The sequence below is a fragment of the Phoxinus phoxinus genome, assembly GCF_949152265.1.
Source record: "Phoxinus phoxinus genome assembly, chromosome: 11".
In the NCBI taxonomy this organism is placed as follows: Eukaryota; Metazoa; Chordata; class Actinopteri; order Cypriniformes; family Leuciscidae; genus Phoxinus; species Phoxinus phoxinus.
In genome coordinates, this window is record NC_136886.1 from 35,578,115 (window position 1) to 35,590,901 (window position 12,787).

The following is a 12,787-nucleotide window of genomic DNA, read 5'->3' on the forward strand; positions in this document are numbered from 1 at the left end:
ACTACACTACACACTACACTACACTACACACTACACTACTCACTACACTACACACTATACTACACTACACTACACTACACACTACACTACACTACACTACACACTACACAACACTACACTACACACTACACTACACTACACTACACACTACACTACACTACACACTACACTACTGACCCTCGGCTCTGCGACACCGTCTGTGTGTGTTCCTGTTCTCCTGGTGTTGCTCTTCATATTCATATACACTACACTACACACTACACACTACACACTACACTACACTACACTACACTACACTACACACTACACTACACTACACACTACACTACTGACCCTCGGCTCTGCGACACCGTCTGTGTGTGTTCCTGTTCTCCTGGTGTTGCTCTTCATATTCATATACACTACACTACACACTACACACTACACACTACACTACACACTACACTACACTACACACTACACTACACACACACTACACACTACACTACACTACACACTACACTACACTACACACTACACTACACTACACACTACACTACACACTACACTACACTACACACACACACTACACACTACACTACACACTACACTACACACTACACACTACACACTACACACTACACTACACACACACTACACTACACACACACTACACACTACACTACACTACACACTACACACTACACTACACTACACACTACACACACACTACACTACACTATTAAACATATTAGCAACTTTTACTCTCTACTTGACTACATTTTTAAATAAATACACTACACACTACACTACACTACACTACACACTACACAACACTACACTACACACTACACTACACTACACACTACACTACACTACACACTACACTACACTACACACTACACTACTGACCCTCGGCTCTGCGACACCGTCTGTGTGTGTTCCTGTTCTCCTGGTGTTGCTCTTCATATTCATATACACTACACTACACACTACACACTACACTACACACTACACTACACTACACACTACACTACACACACACTACACACTACACTACACTACACACTACACTACACTACACTACACACTACACTACACTACACACTACACTACACACTACACTACACTACACACTACACACACACACTACACACTACACTACACACTACACACTACACTACACACTACACTACACACACACTACACTACACACACACTACACACTACACTACACTACACACTACACACTACACTACACTACACACTACACTACACACACACTACACTACACTATTAAACATATTAGCAACTTTTACTCTCTACTTGACTACATTTTTAAATAAGTAAATGTACTTTTTACTCCAATACATTTGTGATGAGTAATGCATTTACATGTTGCATGGCACCTAACTTCAGTTTGTTTCTGCTATAAAGCAGTGATATCGTCGGCTAAGGGCATTGAAGGAACTATATCTGTGTTTGAGCTTTACTGGTCAGCAATGCTGCTTTACACGAATGCGAGTGTGTTAACTGGTAGTTGCTCAATCGTAGGGGTTTAGGAGATGAGGTCGTGATGAAACCAGCACATCCAGTGCAAGACAAGTGGACTTTGACATTTTCATTTCACTAAACTTTATTTTATTTATCCACTATATTCTTTGAAGGATATTTACAGTACGTATGGCCTTTTGTTCACTTGAGCTCAACTGAGACAAGAGGCTGTTGTGTTGACATTTATTTATTGCAATATTTAGGGGTTTTATGTTGTATTTTGATTTTAGAAAATAAACACGATTTCTCATCTTACAAATCAATTGTTTATTTTCACTGCCATGTGTCGAGGTGCATCTTTGAGTCTACAGTAAAATACTAGTTAAATACTTAAGATACTTTTCCTGAAGTCGTATTGGAATTGGTGACTTGTAATGGAGTAATTTTTGCTGTAAGGTATCTGTACTTTTACTCAAGTATGGTTTAAGGTACTCTCCGGGTTTTGGACACATCCCGTGTTTGACTGTTCTTCCTCTCAGCGCTACAGGTGTGGCACTGCCTGCCCCGTATTACTCTCTGGATGAGGAGGACGAGCGGCCCTTCATCTGCTCTCTGCCTCAGGATAACGGGATCATGTCGTGTGGAGACGTTCCGGCTCGCCGTGTTTCGGGACATCGGTGCTGTCTGGACGTGGATGATCTCCTGCATCATCAGACTCTGGGACTCGTGACCGAACCCTTCATCAACGCCAGCGCCATCGTACCCGGACTCTGCGTCAACTGGAACCGATACTACACGCGCTGCCACACTGGACACAAAAACCCACACAAAGGAGCCATCAACTTCGACAACATCGGATACGCCTGGATCGTTATTTTTCAGGTATATTTCTCCTGGGAGACTGCAGGGCTTTCCAGCTCGTATGATGTGATTGATGTGCTTTGTGCTAAATTTAAACTTCTTGGAAGAGAAATCCATTCCCAGAGAAGTGTGTGAAGTGTGTTTCTGCTAATGATGGTGTGTGTAGGTTATTACTCTGGAGGGCTGGGTGGAGATCATGTATTACGTCATGGACGCTCACTCATTCTACAACTTCATCTATTTTATTCTGCTGATTATTGTGAGTACACACACACACACACACACACACACACACACACACACACACACACACACACACACACACACACACACACACACACACACACACACACACACAGATTTATGAGTCTGTTCTAAAAGAGCAATATACATTGTTTATTTGACATGCTGATGATTGATTTTGCTGATATTGTCTGTCTGATATTCTTAACCAACTATTTGAGCCAGTTCACCTGTTTGTGGATGATTTTATTATCAATAGATGCATAAATTCCTGTGAAATTTAGTTTGTAGTATTTCGTCAGTGTAACATGGGCATCCCATAATAACCCAACAGAGGTTTCTATCTGTTTTGTCAAGTGTGTGTCTGCAGTGAGACAGGTGTGTGTTTGCAGTGAGACAGGTGTGTGTTTGCAGTGAGACAGGTGTGTGTTTGCAGTGAGACAGGTGTGTGTCTGCAGTGAGACAGGTGTGTGTTTGCAGTGAGACAGGTGTGTGTTTGCAGTGAGACAGGTGTGTGTTTGCAGTGAGACAGGTGTGTGTCTGCAGTGAGACAGGTGTGTGTTTGCAGTGAGACAGGTGTGTGTCTGCAGTGAGACAGGTGTGTGTTTGCAGTGAGACAGGTGTGTGTTTGCAGTGTGAGTGTGTCTGCAGTGAGATAGGTGTGTGTTTGCAGTGAGACAGGTGTGTGTCTGCAGTGAGACAGGTGTGTGTCTGCAGTGAGACAGGTGTGTGTTTGCAGTGAGACAGGTGTGTGTCTGCAGTGAGACAGGTGTGTGTTTGCAGTGAGACAGGTGTGTGTTTGCAGTGTGAGTGTGTCTGCAGTGAGATAGGTGTGTGTTTGCAGTGAGACAGGTGTGTGTCTGCAGTGAGACAGGTGTGTGTCTGCAGTGAGACAGGTGTGTGTCTGCAGTGAGACAGGTGTGTGTTTGCAGTGAGACAGGTGTGTGTTTGCAGTGAGAGTGTGTCTGCAGTGAGACAGGTGTGTGTTTGCAGTGAGACAGGTGTGTGTCTGCAGTGAGACAGGTGTGTGTTTGCAGTGAGACAGGTGTGTGTTTGCAGTGTGAGTGTGTCTGCAGTGAGACAGGTGTGTGTTTGCAGGTGTGTCTGCAGTGAGACAGGTGTGTGTTTGCAGTGTGAGTGTGTCTGCAGTGAGACAGGTGTATGTTTTCAGTGTGAGTGTGTCTGCAGAGAGACAGGTGTATGTTTTCAGTGTGAGTGTGTCTGCAGTGAGACAGGTGTGTGTTTGCAGTGTGAGTATGTCTGCAGTGAGACAGGTGTATGTTTTCAGTGTGAGTGTGTCTGCAGAGAGACAGGTGTATGTTTTCAGTGTGAGTGTGTCTGCAGTGAGACAGGTGTATGTTTGCAGTGTGAGTGTGTCTGCAGTGAGACAGGTGTATGTTTTCAGCGTGAGTGTGTCTGCAGTGAGACAGGTGTATGTTTTCAGTGTGAGTGTGTCTGCAGTGAGACAGGTGTATGTTTTCAGTGTGAGTGTGTCTGCAGTGAGACAGGTGTATGTTTTCAGTGTGAGTGTGTCTGCAGTGAGACAGGTGTATGTTTTCAGTGTGAGTGTGTCTGCAGTGAGACAGGTGTATGTTTTCAGTGTGAGTGTGTCTGCAGTGAGACAGGTGTATGTTTTCAGTGTGAGTGTGTCTGCAGAGAGACAGGTGTATGTTTTCAGTGTGAGTGTGTCTGCAGTGAGACAGGTGTATGTTTTCAGTGTGAGTGTGTCTGCAGTGAGACAGGTGTATGTTTTCAGTGTGAGTGTGTCTGCAGTGAGACAGGTGTATGTTTTCAGTGTGAGTGTGTCTGCAGTGAGACAGGTGTATGTTTTCAGTGTGAGTGTGTCTGCAGTGAGACAGGTGTATGTTTTCAGTGTGAGTGTGTCTGCAGTGAGACAGGTGTATGTTTTCAGTGTGAGTGTGTCTGCAATGAGACAGGTGTGTGTTTGCAGTGTGAGTGTGTCTGCAGTGAGACAGGTGTATGTTTTCAGTGTGAGTGTGTCTGTAGAGAGACAGGTGTATGTTTTCAGTGTGAGTGTGTCTGCAGTGAGAGAGGTGTGTGTTTGCAGTGTGAGTGTGTTTGCAGTGAGACAGGTGTGTGTTTGCAGTGTGAGTGTGTCTGCAGTGAGACAGGTGTGTGTCTGCAGTGAGACAGGTCTGTGTTTGCACTGTGAGTGTGTCTGCAGTGAGACAGGTGTGTGTCTGCAGTGAGAGAGGTGTGTGTTTGCAGTGTGAGTGTGTCTGCAGTGAGACAGGTGTGTGTTTTCAGTGTGAGTGTGTCTGCAGTGAGACAGGTGTGTGTTTGCAGTGTGAGTGTGTCTGCAGTGAGACAGGTGTGTGTTTGCAGTGTGAGTGTGTCTGCAGTGAGACAGGTGTGTGTTTGCAGTGTGAGTGTGTCTGCAGTGAGACAGGTGTGTGTTTGCAGTGTGAGTGTGTCTGCAGTGAGACAGGTGTGTTTGCAGTGTGAGTGTGTCTGCAGTGAGACAGGTGTATGTTTTCAGTGTGAGTGTGTCTGCAGAGAGACAGGTGTGTTTGCAGTGTGAGTGTGTCTGCAGTGAGACAGGTCTGTGTTTGCACTGTGAGTGTGTCTGCAGTGAGACAGGTGTGTGTCTGCAGTGAGAGAGGTGTGTGTTTGCAGTGTGAGTGTGTCTGCAGTGAGACAGGTGTGTGTTTTCAGTGTGAGTGTGTCTGCAGTGAGACAGGTGTGTGTTTGCAGTGTGAGTGTGTCTGCAGTGAGACAGGTGTGTGTTTGCAGTGTGAGTGTGTCTGCAGTGAGACAGGTGTGTGTTTGCAGTGTGAGTGTGTCTGCAGTGAGACAGGTGTGTGTTTGCAGTGTGAGTGTGTCTGCAGTGAGACAGGTGTGTGTTTGCAGTGTGAGTGTGTCTGCAGTGAGACAGGTGTGTTTGCACCGTGAGTGTGTCTGCAGTGAGACAGGTCTGTGTTTGCACTGTGAGTGTGTCTGCAGTGAGACAGGTGTGTGTTTGCAGTGTGAGTGTGTCTGCAGTGAGAGAGGTGTGTGTTTGCAGTGTGAGTGTGTCTGCAGTGAGAGAGGTGTGTGTTTGCAGTGTGAGTGTGTCTGCAGTGAGACAGGTGTGTTTGCAGTGTGAGTGTGTCTGCAGTGAGACAGGTGTGTTTGCAGTGTGAGTGTGTCTGCAGTGAGACAGGTGTGTGTTTGCAGTGTGAGTGTGTCTGCAGTGAGACAGGTGTGTGTTTGCAGTGTGAGTGTGTCTGCAGTGAGACAGGTGTGTGTTTGCAGTGTGAGTGTGTCTGCAGTGAGACAGGTGTGTGTTTGCAGTGTGAGTGTGTCTGCAGTGAGACAGGTGTGTGTTTGCAGTTTGAGTGTGTCTGCAGTGAGACAGGTGTGTTTGCAGTGTGAGTGTGTCTGCAGTGAGACAGGTGTGTGTCTCTCTCTCTGAATCTCTGCCTATCTTCACAGGTGGGCTCTTTCTTCATGATAAACCTGTGTCTGGTTGTCATAGCGACTCAGTTTTCGGAGACGAAGCAGCGCGAGCACCAGCTGATGCAGGAGCAGCGAGAAGCCTGTCTGTCCTCCAGCACTCTGGCCTCGCGGGCCGAACCCGGCGACTGCTACGAGGAGATCTTCCAGCTCGTCTGCCACATGCTCCGCAAGACTCGCCGACGCCTCGCTGCGTTCCTCAGAGCGCTCTGCCGAACACACACACTCCGGAAAACACACGCCAACGGAGGGAGAAACAGCCGCCAGCAACACGGTGAGAAGAGGAGAGGCATCACACAGGCACATGATGGAGTGTGTAAAGCCTGTTTTATGCTTCTGCGTCGAATCGACGGCGTACCCCTGCAGACCCCTCTGAATCTCCGCGAAGCCCTCTGCGTCTCCGCGAACCCCTCTGCGTCTCCCCGAACCCCCTCTGCGTCTCCCCGAACCCCTCTGCGTCTCACCGAACCCCTCTGCGTCTCCCCGAACCCCTCTGCGTCTCCGCGAACCCCTCTGCGTCTCCCCGAACCCCTCTGCGTCTCCCCGAACCCCTCTGCGTCTCCGCGAACCCCTCTGCGTCTCCCCGAACCCCTCTGCGTCTCCGCGAACCCCTCTGCCCCTCCGCGAACCCCTCTGCGCCTCCACAAACCCCTCTGCGTCTCCGCGAACCCCTCTGCCCCTCCGCGAACCCCTCTGCGCCTCCACAAACCCCTCTGCGTCTCCGCGAACCCCTCTGCGCCTCCACGAACCCCTCTGCCCCTCCGCGAACCCCTCTGCGCCTCCACAAACCCCTCTGCGTCTCCGTGAACCCCTCTGGGTCTCCGCGAACCCCTCTGCGTCTCAAGAACCCCTCTGCCCCTCCGCGAACCCCTCTGCGCCTCCACAAACCCCTCTGCGTCTCCACAAACCCCTCTGCGCCTCCACGAACCCCTCTGCCCCTCCGCGAACCCCTCTGCGCCTCCACAAACCCCTCTGCGCCTCCACAAACCCCTCTGCGCCTCCACGAACCCCTCTGCCCCTCCGCGAACCCCTCTGCGCCTCCACAAACCCCTCTGCGTCTCCGCAAACCCCTCTGCGCCTCCACGAACCCCTCTGCGTCTCAAGAACCCCTCTGCCTCTCCGCGAACCCCTCTGCGTCTCCGCGAACCCCTCTGCGCCTCCACAAACCCCTCTGCGCCTCCACGAACCCCTCTGCGTCTCCTCGAACCCCTCTGCTTCTCCCTGAACCCCTCTGCGTCTCCTCGAACCCCTCTGCTTCTCCCTGAACCCCTCTGCTTCTCCCTGAACCCCTCTGCGTCTCCTCGAACCCCTCTGCTTCTCCCTGAACCCCTCTGCTTCTCCCTGAACCCCTCTGCGTCTCCGTGAACCCCTCTGCGACTCCGCGCACCCCTCTGCCCCTCCGCGAACCCCTCTGCGCCTCCACAAACCCCTCTGCGTCTCCGCGAACCCCTCTGCGTCTCCTCGAACCCCTCTGCGCCTCCACAAACCCCTCTGCGTCTCCGCGAACCCCTCTGCGTCTCCTCGAACCCCTCTGCGTCTCCTCGAACCCCTCTGCGTCTCTGTGAACCCCTCTGCGTCTCCCAGAATTCCTCTGCGTCTCCGCGCACCCCTCTGCATCTCCGCGAACCCCTCTGCATCTCCGCGAACCCCTCTGCGTCTCCGCGAACCTTTTAAATTCCAAAATATTAGAGCATTAAACACTAACAGATCTCCCATATATTAATATTGAGCAGAAAACATTAAATAACACTTAATCTTAACATTTGCTCTCCTTTAACAGTCAGAAGCAAAGCATGCTGGGAACTAGAAATCTGTTGTAATTCATTCTGTGAATGTGTGTGTGTATATATGTGTGAACATACATTCATTTTGTTTGTACACAATTTTGTTTTTGCCCCCATTTTTTATTTGAGTGGCCTTTTATTGTGGACAGCCTAAGGCACACCTGTGCAATAATCCTGCTGTCCAATCAGCATCTTGATATGCACACCTGTGAGGTGGATGATCATCTTGGCAAAGGAGAAGTGCTCACTAACACAGATTTAGACAGATTTGTGATCAATATCTGAGAGAAATAGGCCTTTTGTGTTCATAGAAAAAGTCTTAGATCTTTGAGTTCAGCTCATGAAAAATGGGGACAAAAACAAGTGTTGCGTTTATAATTTTGTTCAGTGTATGTACACAATAAAGGATAAAACTTTCTGAATATTACATGTAATGCTATTTTTGTCTTCATTTATTCATATTTTAAATGTATTAATATATAGCCATACATGGTCAATTCATATTTTTTGAGAGAGAGAGAATACATATTTTATTCACATAAACACTCATATGCACTTGAAATAAAACAAAGAACACAGATCATTCATGTGAACTGGTCCCCAAAGAAGCTATCTAAAGCTTATGCTCGGGGGCCATGACAAATAAGGAAAAATGAAAAATGTGTGGCCAACATAACACATTTCATACATCTCATTCATACAACAAAAAGTAGGAGATCCCATTAAACAAATACAATCTTGTTTAACAGTTTACCTTGAGGTTGAAAGATTATTACTGACACATGCAGAGTAAGAAGTAGTACGTACATCAGGAAGATGTATACAAGCTTAGTAATTGTTTCTTGAGATTATGTTTAAAAGAAAAAATAGAGCTCGAGTTTTTCAAATTTTCATCCAGCTCGTTCCAGATCCGCGGCCCCCGGCACACTACACTCATACTAGTGCTTTTTAATCTCCGTTTTTTACCAGTAATGATATGCATGTTTCTAGTGAGGTAAGTGTGTCTGGGATAGCGGATGGGAAGTATATTGAACAATATATTGCAATATATTGCAGTATATTGAACAATATAATCGCTAGTTTCCCATATACTATGATATATATTGTATCATATTTTGCAGTATATTCCCATATGTTTTTGTTCCGTAAGGGCACTCTGAGCACTTCTCTCACTGCACCGCAGATGGACCCACACCTCCCACGTCAGCAGCCAATCAGGAGACAGGGGAGGAGGCAGCAGAGGAGAAGGGGGCGTGTCGGGGGTGGGGCCGAGAGCTGTGGGCGGAGACGAGGGTCAAACTGTGGGGCATCGTGGAGAGTAAATACTTCAACAGAGGAATCATGGTGGCCATCCTCATCAACACCATCAGCATGGGCATCGAGCACCATGAGCAGGTGACACACACACACACACACACAGACGCACAAACACACACACACACACACACACACACACACACACACACACACACACACACACACACACACACACACTGACTCTTAGCTGATCCTCTAACTATAGGAATGCGATGCCTATCACTGTATACATATATAATCTCCTTCAGTATTATCAGCAGATATGGTGTTCCTCAGGAGCTATTACCCTCCTCCCTCCCCAGCTCCACTTGTCAGTCAGGATTTGGCATTCTGATTACCCCTTGAATCAAAATAAAATTTCAAATTATGTTGTACTGTAAAATCAATGATATCTGCAATACATTCATGTTGGTTCTGTTCACCCTAAGGGGGTTATTGCTGCTCGGCTGCATGGATGTGCAGGGAGCCAATCCAAACTATATGCTAATTGTCAATCATATTTTACGATAGCGGTCCTGACAGAAGTAATATTATCAGCTGATGATCTGCTTCTGTTCTTTCAGTCGATGAGAATCTGTCTCTGTGTCTTCATTGGTTCTGTTCATTACTTCAGTTAATGGTGTGTTTCATGCTCTCGTTCTCTGTGTGTGTGTGTGTGTGTGTGTGTGTCCAGCCAGACGAGCTCACTAATGTTCTGGAGATCTGTAACATCGTCTTCACCAGTATGTTTGCTCTGGAGATGATCCTGAAGCTCACGGCGTTCGGCGGCTTTAATTACCTGCGCAATCCCTATAACATCTTTGATGGAATCATCGTCATCATCAGGTAATAATCTGACGCTATATTGAAACATGTTAATCTGTGTGTACACGTTTAAAAGTTGTGGAAAAAGTTTAAAACCGTTGTGCTGCTTTATATTTTTGTGGAAATCGTCATACATTTTGTTTTTCAGGATTCTTTGATGAAAAGAACAGCATTTATTTGAAATACAAATAGACATGATAAATATCTTTACTGTCACTTTTGGTCAGTTTAATGTTTTCTTGCTGAATAAAAGAAAATATGATTTCTTTAAAAGAATCTTCAACTCATCTTTCAATCTTTGTATCAGCAAGGAAAAATAATACTGTTTTTAGCTATGTTTTTTTTATGGAAGAATAGAAGTGCTTGAACCAAAACACAAGCATCACAATTACTTCCGTGTGTGTGTGTGTGTGTGTGTGCAGTGTGTGTGAGATCGTGGGTCAGTCTGACGGTGGTCTGTCGGTGCTGAGGACGTTCCGGCTGCTGCGTGTTCTAAAGCTGGTTCGGTTCATGCCGGCGCTGCGCAGACAACTGGTGGTTCTGATGAAGACTATGGACAACGTGGCCACATTCTGCATGCTCCTCATGCTCTTCATCTTCATCTTCAGGTGTGTGTGTGTGTGTGTGTCACCTCAAGTCAAGTCTCCTTCATCTATACAGCGCTTTAACAATATAGAGTTTCACAGCAGCTTTACAGTGAACACAGGAGATTACAGTAACAGGAGATTACAGTAACAGAGATTACAGTAACAGGAGATTACAGTAACAGAGATTACAGTAACAGGAGATTACAGTAACAGGAGATTACAGTAACAGGAGATTACAGGAGGAGATTACAGTAACAGGAGATTACAGTAACAGGAGATTACAGTAACAGGAGATTACAGTAACAGGAGATTACAGTAACAGGAGATTACAGTAACTGAGATTACAGTAACAGGAGATTACAGTAACAGGAGATTACAGTAACTGAGATTACAGTAACAGGAGATTACAGTAACAGGAGATTACAGTAACAGGAGATTACAGTAACAGGAGATTACAGTAACAGAAGATTACAGTAACAGGAGATTACAGTAACAGGAGATCACAGTAACAGGAGATCACAGTAACAGAAGATTACAGTAACAGGAGATTACAGTAACAGGAGATTACAGTAACAGGATATTACAGTAACAGGAGATTACAGTAACAGGAGATCACAGTAACAGAAGATCACAGTAACAGGAGATTACAGTAACAGGAGATTACAGTAACAGGAGATTACAGTAACAGGAGATCACAGTAACAGGAGATCACAGTAACAGAAGATCACAGTAACAGGAGATCACAGTAACAGGAGATTACAGTAACAGGAGATTACAGTAACAGGAGATTACAGTAACAGGAGATTACAGTAACAGGAGATTACAGTAACAGAAGATTACAGTAACAGGAGATTACAGTAACAGGAGATCACAGTAACAGGAGATCACAGTAACAGAAGATTACAGTAACAGGAGATTACAGTAACAGGAGATTACAGTAACAGGAGATTACAGTAACAGGATATTACAGTAACAGGATATTACAGTAACAGGAGATTACAGTAACAGGAGATTACAGTAACAGGAGATCACAGTAACAGAAGATCACAGTAACAGGAGATTACAGTAACAGGAGATTACAGTAACAGGAGATTACAGTAACAGGAGATTACAGTAACAGGAGATTACAGTAACAGGAGATTACAGTAACAGGAGATCACAGTAACAGAAGATCACAGTAACAGGAGATTACAGTAACAGGAGATTACAGTAACAGGATATTACAGTAACAGGAGATTACAGTAACAGGAGATTACAGTAACAGGAGATTACAGTAACAGGAGATTACAGTAACAGGAGATTACAGTAACAGGAGGAGATTACAGTAACAGGAGGAGATTACAGTAACAGGAGGAGATTACAGTAACAGGAGGAGATTACAGGAGGAGATTACAGTAACAGGAGATTACAGGAGGAGATTGCAGTAACAGGAGATTACAGGAGGAGATTACAGTAACAGGATATTACAGTAACAGGAGATTACAGTAACAGGAGATTACAGTAACAGAGATTACAGTAACAGGAGATTACAGTAACAGGAGATTACAGTAACAGGAGATTACAGGAGGAGATTACAGTAACAGGATATTACAGTAACAGGAGATTACAGTAACAGGAGATTACAGTAACAGAGATTACAGGAGGAGATTACAGTAACAGGAGGAGATTACAGGAGGAGATTACAGTAACAGGAGATTACAGGAGAAGATTACAGTAACAGGATATTACAGTAACAGGAGATTACAGTAACAGGATATTACAGTAACAGAGATTACAGTAACAGGAGATTACAGTAACAGGAGATTACAGTAACAGGAGATTACAGGAGGAGATTACAGTAACAGGAGATTACAGTAACAGGAGATTACAGTAACTGAGATTACAGTAACAGGAGATTACAGTAACAGAGATTACAGTAACAGGAGATTACAGTAACAGGAGATTACAGTAACAGGAGATTACAGTAACAGGAGATTACAGTAACTGAGATTACAGTAACAGGAGATTACAGTAACAGAGATTACAGTAACAGGAGATTACAGTAACAGGAGATTACAGTAACAGGAGATTACAGTAACAGGAGATTACAGTAACAGGAGATTACAGTAACAGGAGATTACAGTAACAGAAGATTACAGTAACAGGAGATTACAGTAACAGGAGATTACAGTAACAGGAGATTACAGTAACAGGAGATTACAGTAACAGGAGATTACAGTAACAGGAGGAGATTACAGTAACAGGAGGAGATTACAGTGACAG

At 45.6% G+C, this 12,787-nt stretch overlaps 1 protein-coding gene across 1 annotated transcript in view; it reads left to right on the plus strand.

Annotated features, from left to right (window-relative positions):
* Positions 1-12,787, plus strand: part of cacna1ib (calcium voltage-gated channel subunit alpha1 Ib) — a 108,620-nt gene that overhangs the window by 52,439 nt on the left and 43,394 nt on the right. The window contains exons 7-14 of the mRNA XM_079629515.1: positions 2,013-2,355; positions 2,501-2,593; positions 6,013-6,836; positions 6,879-7,394; positions 7,618-7,688; positions 8,968-9,212; positions 9,808-9,959; positions 10,361-10,546. Of these exons, the coding sequence (XP_079485641.1) occupies positions 2,013-2,355; positions 2,501-2,593; positions 6,013-6,836; positions 6,879-7,394; positions 7,618-7,688; positions 8,968-9,212; positions 9,808-9,959; positions 10,361-10,546 (2,430 nt within the window). The remainder of the gene's footprint in view (positions 1-2,012; positions 2,356-2,500; positions 2,594-6,012; positions 6,837-6,878; positions 7,395-7,617; positions 7,689-8,967; positions 9,213-9,807; positions 9,960-10,360; positions 10,547-12,787) is intronic.